The sequence below is a fragment of the Lepisma saccharinum genome, chromosome 1 (assembly GCF_977018435.1).
Source record: "Lepisma saccharinum chromosome 1, izLepSacc3.1, whole genome shotgun sequence".
NCBI lineage: Eukaryota > Metazoa > Arthropoda > Insecta > Zygentoma > Lepismatidae > Lepisma > Lepisma saccharinum.
The window spans coordinates 133,484,625-133,503,490 of NC_139229.1; the positions used below are offsets into that span (position 1 = coordinate 133,484,625).

The 18,866-nt window shown below is 39.4% G+C and overlaps 1 protein-coding gene across 1 annotated transcript in view; it reads right to left on the reverse strand.

The window, feature by feature from the left end:
• The window catches only part of TrissinR (Trissin receptor), a 117,177-nt gene extending 115,840 nt beyond the window's left edge, over positions 1 to 1,337 (reverse strand). Inside the window, exon 1 of the mRNA XM_083119941.1 lies at positions 1,118 to 1,337. Coding sequence (XP_082976067.1) covers positions 1,118 to 1,337 — 220 coding nt within the window. The remainder of the gene's footprint in view (positions 1 to 1,117) is intronic.
• Between the last annotated feature and the right edge of the window lie 17,529 nt (positions 1,338 to 18,866).

Here is an 18,866-nt window from a genome sequence, read left to right on the forward strand (position 1 = left end):
TTACGGCGGGCGCTCTACAAGCTGGCAAGGGGAGCGGGGAAGCGACCAATCCAGCGCGATACGAAACGCAACAGCCTGTAGAATTAGGTTTACGTAGTACTAATTTCCGCCACGTCATATCTCTCGGCGCCACCGCTGTTTTCTGATTAGTCTGCGGCGTATTACCCGCTCCCCACTTCCCTTGCCAACTTATAGAACGCTCGCCGTAAGAACTGAAAACACCTATAGTAAAGAAAACACTTTTCCTTTCGCAGCGCCTCCCAGTGTTCTCTCGTGTCATTCCGGGTATCTTCGCGTAGTTCCGACACTATTTGTAAACGTAATATCCCAGCACACGGCTGTTGAGAGCCAGCCCGGGCCCGTATCCATGGTTACGCTTCACGTTTTTGGTGCAATGGCCTGTTAGTAGTAAACTGAATGTATAGCTTGAATGTGAAGCGGAATATGAAGGACGGAAGAACAGTGTTGCAATATGCACATAATAAACACCGGAACCTCTAGATAAAAATGTTTACCATAGCCTGTGGATAAGGAAGATGCAGTAGCCACTATAGCGCCGTGAAACGGTTGGACGGGGACTTGAACTTACAAAGCCATAGACCGCGGCTCAAGAAACCCGTAAGACTGATTTACTTAACTTCATAAAATTATATTGTAGGGTGTTGTGTTTACATTGTAACATATTGAAAGAGAAACAAAAAACTTATTGCTCGTTTTAAACACCGGACAATAGTTTATATCACGTTATGTATAATAAGTAGCTATCCATCAGTATATTCATTTTATCTCAAGCCATAAACTGTACATGGGTTTATTGCTTATGAGAAAACATCGTACATCAGGAAATGCGTATTCGTGTGCTCGATTTCGTATGTTCAGTTTCTGGCATTTTTTCCTATCTGCATATTGCAACACTAGCGCATACATTTGTAATTCGTTTCAATGGTTAAATTCACCTCTTACCGTCGTTTCGTCATCACGAGGTAAACATGCTACTGGTTCAGAGCAGCTAAGGGACAGACACTCTACGTAAAATGGCTGTTCGGAGCGCCATTGTGAGCAAAGCTTAATTAATATTACAGAGTTCCACAGAATGTATATAAGATGCAGTACTTACCAAAGAAACAGCAACAGAAGACAATGGAGTACAGCACCATGAACGTTGCCCTGACGTCCAACCTGTCGAATATATATTCTCCTCCAATCGTGTCATTGCTGTAGTTACCACTTCTGTCACTCTCCATGTAATCACTTCCTTCAGACGGATGCTGAGTGTCACTAGAATTGAAATCCTCCTCGTACATATCGTCACGTTTCAACACAACGTACGCAGTCATGCTTACGTATTATTAACTTTAACACAATCACAAGTCATAGAGCACAGCACGGTGATCATTCGTGCTGGACACTTCTTAGAACGACCACCACTTAGCATATGTTGATCACACACACGACACCTGTGCAGATCTGATAAATACGATACACTGTGTTACTTGTGGCTAGCAGAATTCTCAGCACTTCACTTGCATGCATATAGCGCTCTGCTTTCAGGTTTTGGGTTGATTATTCTGAAAATACAGAGAACAAGGAATTAGAATTAGGTCCTAATGCTTGTGAATACTTAACTTTATACTGTGACGCAATGTAAGCAAATCACGCATTTGCCGTGGTTAAGTACCAACCTGTGCGTTGCAATCTGGATGAAAATATTTACTTGATCTGCATTTGTCCAATGTGACACTTTATTTGTGAGACCATCTGCAGCAAATAAGACCTATAATTAATTTCCTCAGCACACATTAGATAAGCTCAAGGAAGATACTCTAACTTCTTGCCTATAAAGAGACAGGTGGCCCGATTTAAGAAGCTAATTTAAGTATCAACGTTTTACAATTCCCATCATGCAGATTACTAGATGCCTCTGTTTCAAGGAAAAGTTTGGGAAAACAAGTACAAAGTGATTCAATTGATCACGATCATTCTTATCATTAGTATTAGAAAACCAAAAATAGCCACTTTTTAAAACTGTATAAACCTGTGAACACTGAAATAATTTTAATTAATTTGTATGATTTGTAGTAACTTTATGGATTATTGACGGTGTAAGCCATATCAACGAAAACGTTATTACTAAAATGCATCGCTGTGACTTACTAGAAATGGTAGTGCCTTATTTTTTTGTTATAGTGCTTTCTCACGAAATACTTAGACGGTGTTGGAATATCGAAATAAAGGAACAAATAACATATCAAGCTGAAATTTGCTACAAAACTTCTGTGAAGCACTAATAACAACATCTCAAAAGCCCCTGGCGATCACCTATCCGCTAAGGCCGCCATATTGAAAAAATGGAGGACGAATTCAAGTTTTCACGAAATAAAGTAACTAATTGACAACAGCTTGGATTTTGATATATACCTTTCCTATAACACTAGACATCAATTACGACATATTAAGTATTCTGCTGATCATTGCCACGGTAGTTAACGCCGCTATATTGGAAGAACGGAGGATAATTTCAATATTTTGCATTAGAATGTAATTAATTTATAACATAATGGAAGTTGGCAAAAATGTATGATATGTAATGTATGACAACATTGCATAACATTTGCCGTCTTATCAGAGGGCTGTTGTTTTCACGTGTCTCGTTCTGTTCACAAATTAAATCAGATTGGTCACTATCGTAATGTAGAGTAGGTAAACACTCCACAAAATATATATCTGAATTAAAGAGTTCGTCGCTGCCATCGTTGTCATGTTGGTCTTCAACGTCTTCCCTGGAATCACTGAAAACACAGGAAATTAATTGCATGTGACTGTACGGACCAAAACTGTGATGGAGAATGTACGGTAGTTGCATTCAAGCAGGCTTAAGATGTTCCAGATTATGTGACCCTTGCCAATGTGTTTTTCTCTTAAGTGTTCACCATTACCCCACCCTCCCTTAATGTTTGTTGTTAATACAGTTGGATGGAATCGAAAATTTACGGTCTTTGAACGTCATTTCTCCTCAACGTTTTACAGTGTAGCCATATACATGACTAAAGGAACAAGATAATAGATTCATGTGGAAAGAGTACGAATTTAGATAAAGCGAAACGCAAAAATATATATTTTGCAGTGTGAAAATTTTGATCGGAAACCAAAATCTTTAAAGAGAAACTGATGTGATCACATTTCAACAATCGGAGCTTGATAACAATGGTCGCTATTGAGAGATGAGAGAATCAATTGAATTATCATTGGAGCCTTTCCATACGCTGCCTATCAGGATGAGATTAACCGTATGATTCGATATATGCATTGAGTACGCATATAATTCTAGCATGGAACTTCTACCGATAATATGGTCCAGTCTGCGAGGCAGGAGTTGAAAAGCTGGTTATCTCGTATTCTCATACCTTAATTCTACAACCTTGGTGACAATGAAGTTCGACCAGAAAGGAATAGGTGGTTAAATGCACAGAGGCATAGGCGGTGGAATGGGTGACCCGCAGAAGTGACGCATGTGTGTAAGAGGAGGCGTGTGAGCAGGCAAGAATCGTGATCCCACCATGTTGCACCCAAGGTCACGTAAAGAACGAAAACGGGGAACATTACGCGTGACATTGAACTTCGACCAGGCACCAGACCCATACGGAAATTCCAGATAGTGGCGCATTCGACGGAAGCATGACGTCACGGACACGATAAGGGAGTCCGCCGTATATAAGCGCTTGCTGTGCACCGAGGAACCGCAGTGCATCATCACCATGGCCAGGGGCAAACCTATTGACAACACCGTGAGGAGAAGAGTGGTGGAGTTGCAACGGGATGGACTCAGTGAACGGGAAAAGGGCGCCAACTGAACTTACCCAAGTCAACCGTCCACTGCATCATCAAACACCACCAAAATACGGGTACTACAGAGCCAGGTAAGGCCCCCGGTCGAAAACGCCTGCAGAGCGTGCGTGACCTACGGATATTTAGGCGCTATATCCAGACCAACAATCATGTTTCTGTGGCCGAATTACGACTGTGGACTCGAGAACGCTTTCACATTGAAGTGTCAACCAGAACCATTCGCCGTTACTTACAGCGATGCTGGCGCAGTGGTAGCGTCATTGCCTTGTAATCAAGGGGTCCCGGGTTCGATACCCGGTGGAGGCACAAGTGGTTCGGATCCCACTTTAAACTGTATGTCCAGTCCCGATTAGCCTTACTGTGCATAAAGTGGACTTAAAACACCAACTCAAACCAAACCAAACCTACAGCGATGCGGTTACCGAGTGTACAAGGCGAAACGTAAACCCTTCCTTTCCATGTTGAACAAAGGCAATCGACTACGGTGGGCACGAATGTACCGGGGATGGACATTTCGGCAGTGGAACAGGGTTTTGTGGACGGAAGAATCCATTTTCAATGTTGTGTACGGGAAAATACGGAAAACAGTCATTTGTCGGAAGGAGGAACAGAATGAAGCAAAATGTTATGCACGTCGGGTACAGAAACCTGCGTCAGTGATGGTATGGGGATGCATGACGGCATCTGGGGTTGGCCCACTACACGTCTGTGAGGGCATTGTGAATGCACACGCCTATACACGCATACTGGAGCGGAATCTTCCCACGGTGCGAAGGCACCTGTTCCACAGGCGGCGTCTCATCTTTCAACACGACAATGCCAGGCCTCATACAGCGCGGCTGACAAGAGAATGGTTGACTCGCCATCACGTGCGAACTCTGCCATGGCCACCATCGAGCCCCGACCTCTAGCCCATTGAGAATGTGTGGCGTGTTCTTAAGCGACGTGTGCAACAGAGGGGACCCACGACAGTGGCTGCTCTTATCGCCTGCCTGCAGGAGGAATGGCACCGAATCGATGTGGAATACCTCGAACGACTCGTCCGCAGCATGCCCCGACGCATTGCCACAGTTATTCGCCGACGGGGCGGCGTCACACCATGGTAAACAGGATCCTGTGGTAGAACTTCAATGTCACGTGTAGATGGACGAAAATGTTTTATTTTGTGTGGACACCATACATTGCTGCGTTGCAGCGGAAATTTATGTTTTCCTTTGTTCCATGTAGCCTGCTGAATAAAATATGTTCAGCATATGCATGTGTTCTCCTTCTTTCACAACGCACTCCTATTTTTGTGACTGGTCGAACTTCATTGTCACTAAGGTTGTAGCAGTGTTATTTCAAATCAACCAGAAATAAGTCATAAACCGTGAACCAGCTAATTATTTCCTCGCGTTACTTCGAAACTCAAGATTATTTGTTCCCATAAAAAACACTTGAACAACACCTTGCTTTGAAATTATGTTTTCCACACAATATAAAACAGCGGCAGCCATATCATTTTAGCATTCCACTAAGCACATTTTGCATATCTAGTCGTAGTAAAGTTATCTTCTTTTATTATTCAACCTGGCCACCGATGAATATTCTCTAAAGGTCATTACTTTACACGAACTATTTCAAAATAAGGAACTTTACTCATTGTGCAGACTGTTGCCTTTCATATTTCCAAGCAACATGTAATGTACATTATTGCTCAGAATACATGATTTGTGTACATCAAAAAAACTGGAAGTGTATTAATTGCATTGCATGTGAAATGCATGTGAATCACAGACGATACAATCACCCTCTAGTATCGTTTCATTGGGTATTAGAGTGAATTGCAATTCGACCTCATTTATATAATGAAGCCTATACATGTGCGTGTTATTGTTCAAAGTGGATTTGGTATCATTGTAGATGTTGCCGAGTTAATTTGCTAATTAAATTCATATAATTTATGCACCTTTCTCCTTCAGGCTGTATGTACACTCGCCTCACTTAGAACTCACGCCACGAAAACAGTCTAGTCAAGGTCACGCCACGCATCTACAGTGTTGCCAGTTAGCAAGAATTTCAACCGCATACGTACAACGCGCGAAGTGTCGACTGAGCAGCTTAGGAGAAGTGTGGCAACCCTGGAGGGGCAGGGGTGTGGAGGAGGAAAGGGGAACCCCCGATCTTGACTGAACTGTTTTCGTGGCGGTAGCTATAGTACTATTGTAGTTTGTTTCTTTATACAACGTACTTGCAAAGGACGCAATTCAACCTACATGATTGGATTGCTATAAAACCATAATTTTCATTCCCTCATGTAATATAATTTTTATTTTTATTGATGAAGATGGAAGAAACTCCTAACTAGAATAAAGAAATAAGTATCTATATGCTCTATAAAGCACACACTAGCTATTACTAAATTCGTTGATCCTCTAGATTGCATCGCCTATGACAGGGTGAAATGTTAATGCCAGCACTAAAACCGCACGATTAACCAAAACGTTGCAGAAAATGGACATCAAATAACTTGCAACATAATACTCAGAACCTTAAACACGATTAATATAAATGCATGGGATGTGCACAAAGTGTGGCCTTTTTTCTAATTGGAGAAGAAAAGCAAATATTTAATAACCAGCAGTTCCATCTTTCATATAATTGCTATTATTATCTATGACCTCTAGACAAGCACATTGTAATGTTTGAAGCGCTTTTTGGATTTCTGAAATACCATCAAAATCTGGCAGTTGCAGTCGATAACTTGGACTGTAATTGACACTCTTCATTCCAAATTAGAAATAGCGAAAAATTTACTATTATTATAATACAAAACAGGAATAGAGTCCCGATAATTAGAATTCCACTGGAATGACCTAGGGAATAGGGGTTTAGTTCAACAAGTTGAATTTAATAGGATCTAACTAGGACAGAACTTTATATTCTACCGCCTAATTTGAAGAATAAATGATTCCATGAATTTTTCAAATACAAAAAATAAATTTGTTTATGTCAGAGGTCACTCAACGTAATCTTCATGACTAGAACTTTCTCCTAACTTTCAAATATTTTGTCTCTGATTGATGTTTGAAAGTTACAAATTGAATAGCAATGTATTAAAGGCATGGAATGTGAAAAAGTAAAGAAGAGTTGTGAAGGATATTCACTTACCTTATATATCAAGCAAAAGGTTTTTCTGCTGTGACATGAAAAGGTCCAAACTACAATTAATAAAATCAAATCCAATGCAACCGGAGCAGACGAAATTTCTATTAACATGTTAAAGTATATCGCTACCCACATCTCACCCGCAATTGCAGATATTTTCAACACATCCCTGTACACTGGCACATTCCCAAGCATTTGGAAACTCGCTCACATACGCCCCCTGGCTAAAATCACCAACCCAGTAAGAGCTGAAGATTTTCGACCGATCAGTATTCTCCCAACTTTGTCAAAAGTATTTGAAAACATCGTTCACGAGCAAATTTTTAACTATGTGCAATCGAAAAAATTGTTAAACCCCTTCCAGTCCGGTTTCCGCCCACATCACAGCACCAGCACAGCGCTCATTAAAGTGGTGGATGATGTAAGGTCGGCGATGGAAAAGAGATATTTGACAATGCTAGTTCTCCTCGATTACAGCAAAGCCTTCCAAACCGTAGACCACGATATCCTTCTGGCAAAATTGTCATCTTATTTCAACTTTTCCCAACCCGCTCTTGACTGGGCTCGCTCATATTTAGCAGCCAGACAGCAACGCACATTCGTTTCTGACAATAAGTCGTCGTGGCTGCCGACGAATTGCGGTGTACCCCAAGGTAGCGTCCTGTCTCCGTTGCTGTTCTCCATGTACGTAAATGATATATCTGGAAACTTTCAATCGACTAATTACCATCTGTACGCTGATGACGTCCAATGTTATTTGTCGTTCCCTAAAACAAGCATCAATATGGCCATCAAAGCCCTAAACGATGATATTATGAACGTCTGCAAGTGGTCTCAGGCAAACGGTCTGCGAGTAAATGCTGAGAAAACGAAATGTATTTTAATTGGCTCACGTCAGCTCATTTCCACAACAGAGAAGTCCTCCATCCCTGACATTCTTGTCGAAGGAAACCCCATTTCGTTGTCGCTTTCGGTCAAAGACCTGGGAGTCGTTGTGGACGAAAACCTCACTTGGAGTGACCATGTGAAGGCCATATGTAAAAAATCCTACGCAGCATTACACTCGCTGTACCGCCTTAAAAATATTTTACCACAAGAATTAAAAAAAACACTCGTGGAGTCCTTAGTTCTGTCTCATATAGACTACTGTGACTTGACATATATTGACCTCAACGGTGAACTAGCAAGACGTCTACAGCGAGTACAAAATGCATGTGTGCGCTACATTTATAATATCAAATTTTTTGACCACCTGACCCCGGCCTTCAAGGACCTAGGCTGGTTCGACCTTTCCACTCGCCGCCGCTTTCACGCTCTTACAGCGCTCTACAACATAGTAAACTCACGAGAGCCGTCCTACCTACTTTCTCGATTTCAACCCCTAAGTTCAGCACACACCTTTGCCACCCGTTCGAGAGACAACTCTCTGCTGGCCATTCCCTCCCACAAGACAACGTTTTATGGAAATTCCTTAACGGTCACTGCTACCAGAGCGTGGAACGACCTCCCCAACGACATAAGAAACTCTTCTTCTCTTCTCCAATTCAAATCAAAATTAACAAATCATCTTCTGGAGTCAACTTATCAGAACTGAAAACAGGGAAATAAAATAAAATTAAACCTTCGTGTAAACTGGTAGGACCAACACCCACCGACTTTTTCTGTAATTTGACTATGTTTGTTGCGTGTGTGTTTATGTTTTACGTGTATTTTTTTTTTACTTAGTGTGTATGTATTTTTGTCTTTATTTTTTATGTTTTTTGCGTCTTTCTCTTTTATTTTTTCTTGTGTTTTTCTTTTTTTTGGTATCTCAATGTTCTTAGTTTTTTATAGATTTCATTTCTTGGTATCTTAAATATTTAGTTTTTTATATATTTATCATACAGTTAGCTATAAAAATCAATTTATAAAATGTAATGTAGAGATGGTTAAGTGGAAGAAAAGGCTTGTGCCTTAACTTCGCCATCCAAAACAAGGAATAAATAAATAAATAAATAAATAAATATGATTTGCAATAAAATAATAGTTAATTTGTATGTGTTTTTAACAAAATTTATTAATAATTCTACTACCCACTCATTTTTATATCGGGGTGTAAGGGCGTTTCGTGACACGCCAAATGTCAACCTCTCTTCCACGTAGGACTCCCTGGACTGGATTTTGCAGACTAACGAGGCTCTGGCGTCTCGACCTACAGCCAGTGTTGTTCTGACCATCTGTGGTTGTCGCTTCATCCATTCCATCTTATCACATTCTCATTCTCATCTTCGCAATTAGTGAACATGGCGGAAAAGCGAAGTAAAATAAATGATATCAATCTTGCAACAGTGTCTCCCGCTGTCACCTTCTAATCGAGGGGATCAGGGTTCGATTCCCCGTGGAGGTACATTCCACTTTAAACTGTACACGCAACCATGATTAGCATATCTCAGCATATAGTGAAGTTAAAACAAACACAAAAACATCAATTTTATATCAAGGACATGATTTCCCGTACTAAAGTTCCTGGCGGCGTTCCTGTGTCTATTCATCTTATCCAAGGATTTTCCTCCTGTGGCGGTCTGTTCTTCTAATGGACTCTAATGCACATCCCAAGTTCCTTCTTGCTCTTGGGCCAGCGTAACAAGTGTTGGAGGCAGCTTACGCACGGCCAGGAACTACGACGTTTCTTTGCAACTATCTCAAAGGTGAAAGACTTGTCTTGCTACATTATGCGAGGAAGAAGCTGTTTGTAAATTAAATAGAGCAAGCTGAAAGTGGTTCCTCATCCCTTGGCCTTATTTACAGGCACGCTTAAGCATTGAAGTGAATAGGAGCTTCTTTGTCTTGGTGACCGAGTGAAGTGGTGGACTCTTGTTTGAAGCACCTCTTCTAAGCAGGAGTTACTTTTGATCTTGCCACTGAAGTTCCCGAGTTTGAGTCCGGCCTTCAAGAATTTCATCTCATCATCATCGTCGCAGCTAGTCGAACGTGACATAAAACGACGCTAAATATCCAAAAGGCGAGAAAATACAAGAATATGAGCTTCAAGGTTAAAAGCTTGAAGACTTTAAAACAGGTAAGGATCCATGTGATACCCTTACGTATAATACGGTAAGGTAAAGGTATTTCCTGTGCATATAGCACCGTGCCATGAAGACACATTTACGGGATGTGTGGATAGGGCCTAACACATCTCGGCCATTTTGGAGGTGATGGATCAGCACCAGACTCCGGCCGCCTTTTACCTCCTAAGGTTGCCCCCAGGTACCCATTGATTTGAGGCTGATTGAACAATTATATCAGATATCTCGTCTGTGAGAGGATAGGAAAGTTTCTAAGATTGGGAAACCTGGTGGCAAGAGACCTGTTCGAAGGCCAAGAAGAAGATTGCATGCAAATATTAAGATGGAGGTGAAGGAAATTGGAAAGGATGGAAAAGCTGCAACAAACCTTCGGGTTTAGAAATGTCAGATACGTTAACTAGTCAAATGTAAATAAATAGTCTACATGTATGTACCGTAGCCTGAAACGTGTCCCTTTTCTGCCACTTTAGCTAATCGTGACGATAAGGATGAGTGATGATATCATGAAAATCATGAAGGGATTGACGAAACCATAAATAAACATAACACTGGCCCCACAGTGGAAAGCATAGTGTAGGATAAATTGAATTGATTGATGTATTTAGTTTATTTTACGTTGCTTTTCTGCCACTTTTGGCTAATCGCAACGATGGGAATGCATGATGATAAGATGAGATGGATGAAGATTGATTGATTGATTTGGTGTTTTAAGTCCACTTTATGCACAGTAAGGCTAATCGGGACTGGACCTACAGCTTAAAGTGGGATCCGAACCACTATGAGCCTCCACCGGGTATCGAACCCGAGACCCCTCGATTGCAAGGCGACGATGCTACCACTGCTCCATCGCGGACGCCCTGAGATGGATGAAGGGACAACAAAAAACATATATTGACGTCACAACACAAGCTTATCAAAGTTTTATACTGGCTGTGAGTCTAGGCGCCAGATCCTCGTTAGTCTGAAAAATGCAGTCCAGGGTGTACTAAGTGAAAGAAAAGTTAACATTTGGATGCCTTCCGAAGAGTCATCGCTTACACCTTGCTGATTGAAATGAGACTGTCGCACGGCTAATCAAGATAAATTTTCCATCTCTGGTGTTCTACAGATATTGACAAAGCGATGATTTATAATGTAGGCAAAATGTACCCATATTAATTCCATTCAAATTGGGGATTTCGCTAAACTTCCCTTCGCTGGAAGTCGTATAAAACACTGGAAGAGGATATGCTTTCTTCACAAGAACACCCTCCAAACTATATAGATTAAGCAGCATGAAATTCTAGCGGAGAATGACCTATCAAAATTAAGTTGAAAGCTGGTAGCCGTGAAACGAGACATTTGGAGATTTGATTTCATGAGTTCAGAGCAAGCATATATCTAACACCTCTTGATATAATGTCAGCTCATTGCATGGTAAACACTTCACAATGAATTACATAAAGAAAGAAGTGAGTTTGCAATAGCGCTAGATGCGAGAAGTTCTACCCTCATGAATTCCCAATTGTACCGTCAGTTTGGTCAAGAGAGAAAAGTCTGTTGAATTTGCTCTGGACAGTAATCACGGAAGCAGTGTAGACATATTGTCAATATATTAGACTGGCTCCACACACAGAATGCCTTTGTTCGGCACGGTCTGGAGCAGTGTTACCACAACCGATGACAAAATTTTCCATTCCTACTTATACAAATTTGGAGTTTCTCGCAGAAAAGTTTATATCAGTATCACAATAGATCAATTAGTGTTGTTATTATTATTTACATTAGCAGATAGAAAACACCAATTTACAAAACAATTACGATTTGTTGAATGGCTGAAAGCAAGGCAGGTAAGCCAGAGGTTAAGATAGTGTAAATGTACGGTTTGCGAAAGAAGAATGCAAAAACTTTCATCGCAACAGTTAACATTAGATTTACACTAGCTGTCTTATTACAATTTTCGTAATTTAAATAATGGAAAACTATTCAATGCTCCCAAGGCAAATTATAAATAATAATTTGCGATAGGGGCTCCCCGATGGTGCAGTGGTAGCGTCGTCGCCTTGTAATCAAGGGGTCCCGGGTTCGATCCAGGTGGAGGCACATAGTGGTTCGGATACCACTTTAAACTGCAGGTCTAGTCCCGATTAGCCTTACTGTGCATAAAGTGGACTTAAAACACCAACTCAATCAGTCAATCAATAATTTGAGATAACATTGCCTTACGAAAGAAAGGAAAAGTCTCTCGTACTTCAAAAGTGTTTGAATGTTTTATAATATTACTTTGGTATCTCAATTCCCCTGTAAGTTTTGCTTTTTATAAAACTTCTCTTTTTCCCGTGTCACCTAAAATTTTAACTGAATTTCCCTGTTCCGAGGAAAAAAAATCCCTTCTCGTAGCAACACTGGTCTCCGGTTGTACGATGAAGATCTTTCAAATACCTACGCGTAATAGTGGAATTTGGGGGAAGGGGGTCATTCATCCTGATAGCGAAAGGCTTGAGTGACAGAGTGGTTAGGCTAAATTATTACGAAGTGAAAAGTCCCAGGTTAAGGCATTGGTTTATCCCATCTGGTCAATTCCATCGTAACATTATATTAGCCTACATTTATGTCCACTCAGATACTCTGTATGAGAAATTTTCGCACAACTTTAAAAGAAAGTATTTTCAAGGCAGCCACGAAGCTTTGGCCATTGCCAGCAAAGTCGTTTTAGGAAATTCACTTCCTTTCACAAAATCGCTACGATAATCAAAGGTCTGAACAATTGCATCCGTTTAGAATTCCTTGTAGAGCATTCATATTAATCTTGTTACAGTTTGTTTTCACTGTTCTGTGATAGAAAATAGGCTTACAATGGTACGAAACTACAGAGAACACACACCACGCAAAGATTCACTTGAATGCTCGAGAAGGAATTTTAATCATATGCAATTTTGCAGGACCTGGAATATAATAGAAGCTTTCGAAAAGGAAGGTAATATTTGAAAATGTTTTGCTAGCTCAGGAAACTATAATAGCAAGTCACAAGTGTTCATAAAGGTGCAAGATTTAGATTTAAATATACCTTATAACTTAACAAATGGAGAAATCAGACACACTCCACACGGAACTAAAATATTGGTCACAGTCGATGAGTATAAACTATTTTCACCAGACACACTTGATAAAGTTAAGACGCAAAAGAGATTTGTATGGTAACCAAACAAAACATGAGATACAATTTAAGGAGTAATATGGGAGCCAAGCCGTTAACAACTATATTTTGCGTTTTTATAACAAGGGGTGAACTGTAGGATGACCCCTTCAGGCTCCTCTTCTGATTTTCTTCTTGTCTTGTCTGGGGGTGCCATAAAAGAGCGTCTTGGGCCCTCTCTTGTTCATCCTATACATGGACGATCTCCCTCAAAGACTTTCCTCACTTCCTGTCAATATACTCATGTTTGCTGACGACTGTGAACTTTTCAAAGAAATCTCAACCACACAACATGCTGTGATTCTCCAGAATGCTCTTTCCGAACTAGTCACATGGTGTATGAAGTGGAATCTACAACCTAACCCGCAGAAATGTTCCACCATCACAGTCTCTTTAAAAAATAACAAAATACATTCTCACTATGTTCTTGAAAACAACTATATTAGTATAGTTGCGACCCAAAAAGATCTAGGTGTTATCATAGATGAAAAACTGCACTTTAAGGAACACATCGCAGCTACAACTAAAAATGCAATGCGTCTCTTAGGCCTCCTCTACAGATTCACTGAAATTGATACTCCAACTTCTCTTAGCCTATTTTTCAAGTCATTCATTTCTTCGATTCTTGAATACTGCTCTCCAGTCTCGGCCATGGCTTCCAATACAAATCTCTCTAGCATGGATTCCGTCCTCAGCTTCTTTACCGCCATTGTTCGTCATAGAATTCCTTCTCTGCGGCATATTCAGAAACCTGACATCCTGACTACCGTAACGAACCTTAAAGTTCGTGGGATCTTAAGAGTATCTAGCAGGTTAACCAGTTAATTGATGGGGTGATGTAAACTACTCATCATTCATCCTCTTGATGAGACCACTCGTCATTGACATGACGAGTTATTGCTTGGCATGCGAAAGGTACAAATAACACAAAGGAATTAAACTACTGAAAAGACAATGGTAACTCGTTGGATTTTGTGAACCGTTGAACCTGTATCATGGCTGGGTGTAGGATAATTACCTGTCTATCTGAAGTCTTTAGCTGAATGAAAATAGCGAAGTCCTCTGTAAGCTTCTCTCTAACTGTTGACCAAAGCGTGCTTCCACTATCGACCTCCTGCCTTGCTGACCTCCTCTCTCTACCAACTCAATTCCAAAAGTCCAGTCCCTTCCCAGCTTGTCTCACCTCTATATTCCCTGGCCATCGAGCTCTTCCTCGATGCCGAATCGCCGAATCGTGTTTATTATAATTGCTACCATGCAAACCGCTGACACCAAACCCAGAAGTATACCTGTTTCCTGAATGCTCAGGAGGTTTGCATGGCACAACACAATGCATTGTAAACATGCCTAAGAGGCTTGAGACAGCTGAGAAAAACAAGTGAATGCCCTGGTCAACATGAAGCGTTCAGAGAGACTTAATAAAATAAACATACAATCCTAGGGATTGATACGTTCGCGCCTCCTAGGAAAAATTTTCTCCTTTGAAAATTTAAAAGTCAAATCGCAAAGCTTGACATGACTCAGGTTCGCCAATTCCATATATTTCTTAAAAAACCCAAATATACAAAAGAAATACACCATAACTGTCTGTTTTTTACTGCATCCTGAAGGAAAGAAATTTTTCATTCCCTAAACTTTATAATGAATAATACCCTTAATACTAACAAATTCGTATGTTTATACGATGTAAAAAACAATAATATATACTATTATAAGACTAGAAATCACAAAAGTTCGTGTCGTTAAGCGATAAAACTCTTAATGTATCACATGTGCGCGTACGTAATGTGTATTATGTATAATTGCTCATCCACTTGCTCCTAGTCAAGAGTCTGTGATGCCTCGCCACGCGGTAACGACTCTGTGTCTCCCGCGAGGCCAACGGCTGGCTGGAGCGTCGCAAGAACGGAATTCACAATGTTGTTTATATTGCCACTCGATATAGACTCTTCAAATAAATAGAAAAACCTTAAAAAGGTGCACAAGTAAGTACACGTAAGTAAGCATGTAAAACATTGTCACATCTCACTGTTTTTTCTGTGTGAAAGCCTGATTATATCAAAATGTAGTATGTTTTACGAACTACGTAGCCACTGTACTCCTAACATCGCCAAATATATGAACTTGCATGGCTGTGTTGCACATTCCAATGTATTATTATACAATATTCAATGCATATAGTGAGTTACACTGAAAACTGTCGCTGGTAAAAACTTAATTATAGCGTTCAATTTTCTTTTCTATGTTAAACTGTACACTGTATACATATATCTGGCTTGGTGATTACCTTTGTATGACTGCACACAAAAATTATTAATCTTGCAAGTGACAAAACTATGTGCTTGAGTTATAAATATCAAAAAAAATGTTCTGCGAACAAATGTGTCGCTTTCAATATTCCATGTTGGTGAGAGAGAAAAAAAAAATAACAATAATACCTGCATGCGACAAACATATGCATAAAATATTGGCACTAAAGCATGCTTTCTAAAATGTTCGAAAGTGCTGGAATTATGTTTTTTATTGCTTGCATGTCTGTTTATTTATTCAAAGTGCAAAATTTCATCTTAAAAAAAAATTATGCACTAATTGATGCTAGCACTGGTCACTTGACACCACTGGTGCTTGTCGCTTCCTTGTAATATAATATAAACTTGAATGCATATAAAACTGGTTCTCATGCATGGCACAAAACTGAAAATGTGTATAAGGGCTATGGAAAAGTATTGTTTCCCATAATGCATGTTAAATAACCAAATAGATACACATGATAGGAGCTCGCATGTGTATGTGTAGAAACACTGTAGCACAATTCTGTAATTATTGTTTGTAACCGGAACTGCTGTTTGTAGAATGTACGTTTTCTCTGCTTCCTGTTCTTTCTGGATTGCTTGTCGTCTTGACTGCATTGGGGCAATGTAAAAATGTAGTAAATTACCCGTAGAACTTGGGAGATAGGGAAAAATTGTTGTTCGAACTGTAAACAGTGTGGAGGGAAATTTTATATAGCTCCATCACTAGGTGTTGTTGATAATGTGTAGTCCGCTATACTGGGAAATGTATGGTTGATTACATCCTTCCTGTAAGGTAGTCTCCGTGTAGTAATAAGTAGAAATGTCTGCATGTCTCCCTCAAATTGGTGGTGACGAGTCTTTCCTTGAAATAGTAATTAAAATGTCTGCATGTCTCCCTCGTAGAATGGTAATCAGTCTTTCTGCCTGGTAATAGACTGCCTGCGGATGTCCGTCACGAAAAATGCCCATGGATGGTGTAGGCATTGCTTGTCCATGGTGCTCCGTATAGACAGGTTAGGTTAAAAGGAAAAATTATGACAAAGAAAGGAAATTGCAATAGGATGGGTATATATAATTCAAGTATGCATGTACACAAAACCAAATAATTTCCACTGCCTTTTCTTCAAAATTAAATTAAATTGTCTCATCAAAAATAAAATATGATTAAAATAAATAAATAAAATAATTGCCATAACTCTTTGAAAATAAATAAGGAAAATTTAAATAAAATATCCAACCGTAATTAAAATATTAAAGTCCATGATTAATGTGTTGCCTTAACCTATTAATTATTACTGCGCTGCTCTAAATGAATCTGTTTAGAAAGCTGATAATGTTTATACAAATAATATCCAAGGGTTGCGGTTAATAACACATTCCAAATAACAAAAACTAATATAGACATAGGCAAAGGGTTTAGAACTAATTCCTGAAATGAAATGCTCTTACTAATTGATTGATTAAGTTGCTTTAAAGCAAGTTCAAGCGAAGTCCATTGGGGAATAGTGAAATCAGATAAATTTTTGGGAATATTAGGTAGTAACTCAATTTCCTGCATTTTGACTTGTTCGAAAGCTAAAATTCTTGTGTGTAAAATTTGTTGATCCACAATAATTTGCGAAAAATCCTGATAATTAAAAAATAGAGATTCCCCTTCGTTAAGCTGAATTGATCTGTGCGTGTTCAAATTATTATTCAAATTCTGAATAACAATAAAGTGACCTGAACCTGATATTAAAATACCATTGCGTGTTCTAATAAACTGGAATAATTTATTGTCAGTAATAGATTTCACTTCAAAATTACAAAATGTAGAATTAATAAACAAAGGTAAGTGTTGCAAGCATGTTCTAAATTCTGTTGAAATTCAAAAAATTTATTATGGTGTGAACCCTTAAAATAAATATATAAAATTTGTGTTGCGCAAAGCAAGCTGTTAGTATCTAAAAGGTTGCTTTGACAAGCCTCTAATGGCCTCCTAATAAATGATAGGCCGGTGCAATTTGCCGTGGTTCATTAATATGCAATGTAAGACAAAAAATTCAGTAAAAGCTACTTCTGACTTTTGTTGAAACTCCAGGTGGTAACAAATATGGCATCAGGGAATTAAAAGGGTGATATTCAAATTTGAAACACAATAAAAATAATAAAAACTTTCTCAATTTCAAATTTTCTTTAAACAAAAGAAATTTAACCACTCAAAACTTCTTGAGTCCGCCGTATACCTCAAATCACTTGGTCGTGTAAACAGACCCGCCGCGGAAAAGTATACTTGACCCATAAAAGAATGGTGTGTCAATCCCCTAGGTATGTTTAAACAAAATAGATAGAAAATAGTTATGCTATATATTACAATATAAATACAAATTAATAGTTATTACCTACTGTACTAACATTAACATGAAGTTAATCAGTAAGAAGTAATGAATTTATTGCTGCATTGTCGAATAAGGTGCAAATTGGGTAAGTGAGCTAAATTTCCTAATAATAAATATTAATAATAATAATAATTTCTCAAATTATAACATTTGTGGTAAACCACACTGTTTAAATTTGGAAAGGCTAACGATGCCGTGGCGACTTTTGCTGCACATGCCTGTGCCAATCACCGAGGCTTAGCCTGGCATGTTGCTATAGCTCTTTTCAGTTGTTACGGCGTGCGCTCTAGAAGCTGGCAGGGGAAGTGGAGAGCGGGGAAACGACCTATCCAGCGCAACGAGACAGGCCGGTTAGAGAGAGAGACTGCAGCGTTGCCAGAGTAGCCGGAAAGAGGAGTTGAAATCGAAAGAACCATGAAATACAGACGTCCCATTGTTCGCGTATGACTTCAGAATGCGAATTATTGAGGTCAGTAGAATACCGATAAGTGTATGATATCAAGTGCATACGTTGTAGGAATTCTTTACAACTGTACCGAATGTTGGCTAGCATTGTCCATTACAATCACTGCGTCTTTGATGTTCCTTTCGTCAAGCGTATCTAAAAACTGCAAAAACCACTGAAAACTAATTTACATTCCTGTAGAAAACCAGTGTGACTAGAACCTACGTGACAAACAATAATGCGCCCACCTTTACCCACGGGCACTTTTAAACCCCCTGTACCCTCTTTATTTTGCCAGATTTTCGTTGGGGCGTAATTCTGATGTATGTACGTTTCATCTAAATGAAATACCTATATAGGGCAAAGGTTCCTTATTTTTTAGAAGATGCATTTTTTGCAAAAACGTTACTCTGGCTGTAACTATATCGGCTCTCTCCATCAGAAATCGTCTACCGTCATTGCTCTTTTTGTACTTGAACCCCAAATACTTCAGTATCCTCCACAACAACGAAACTC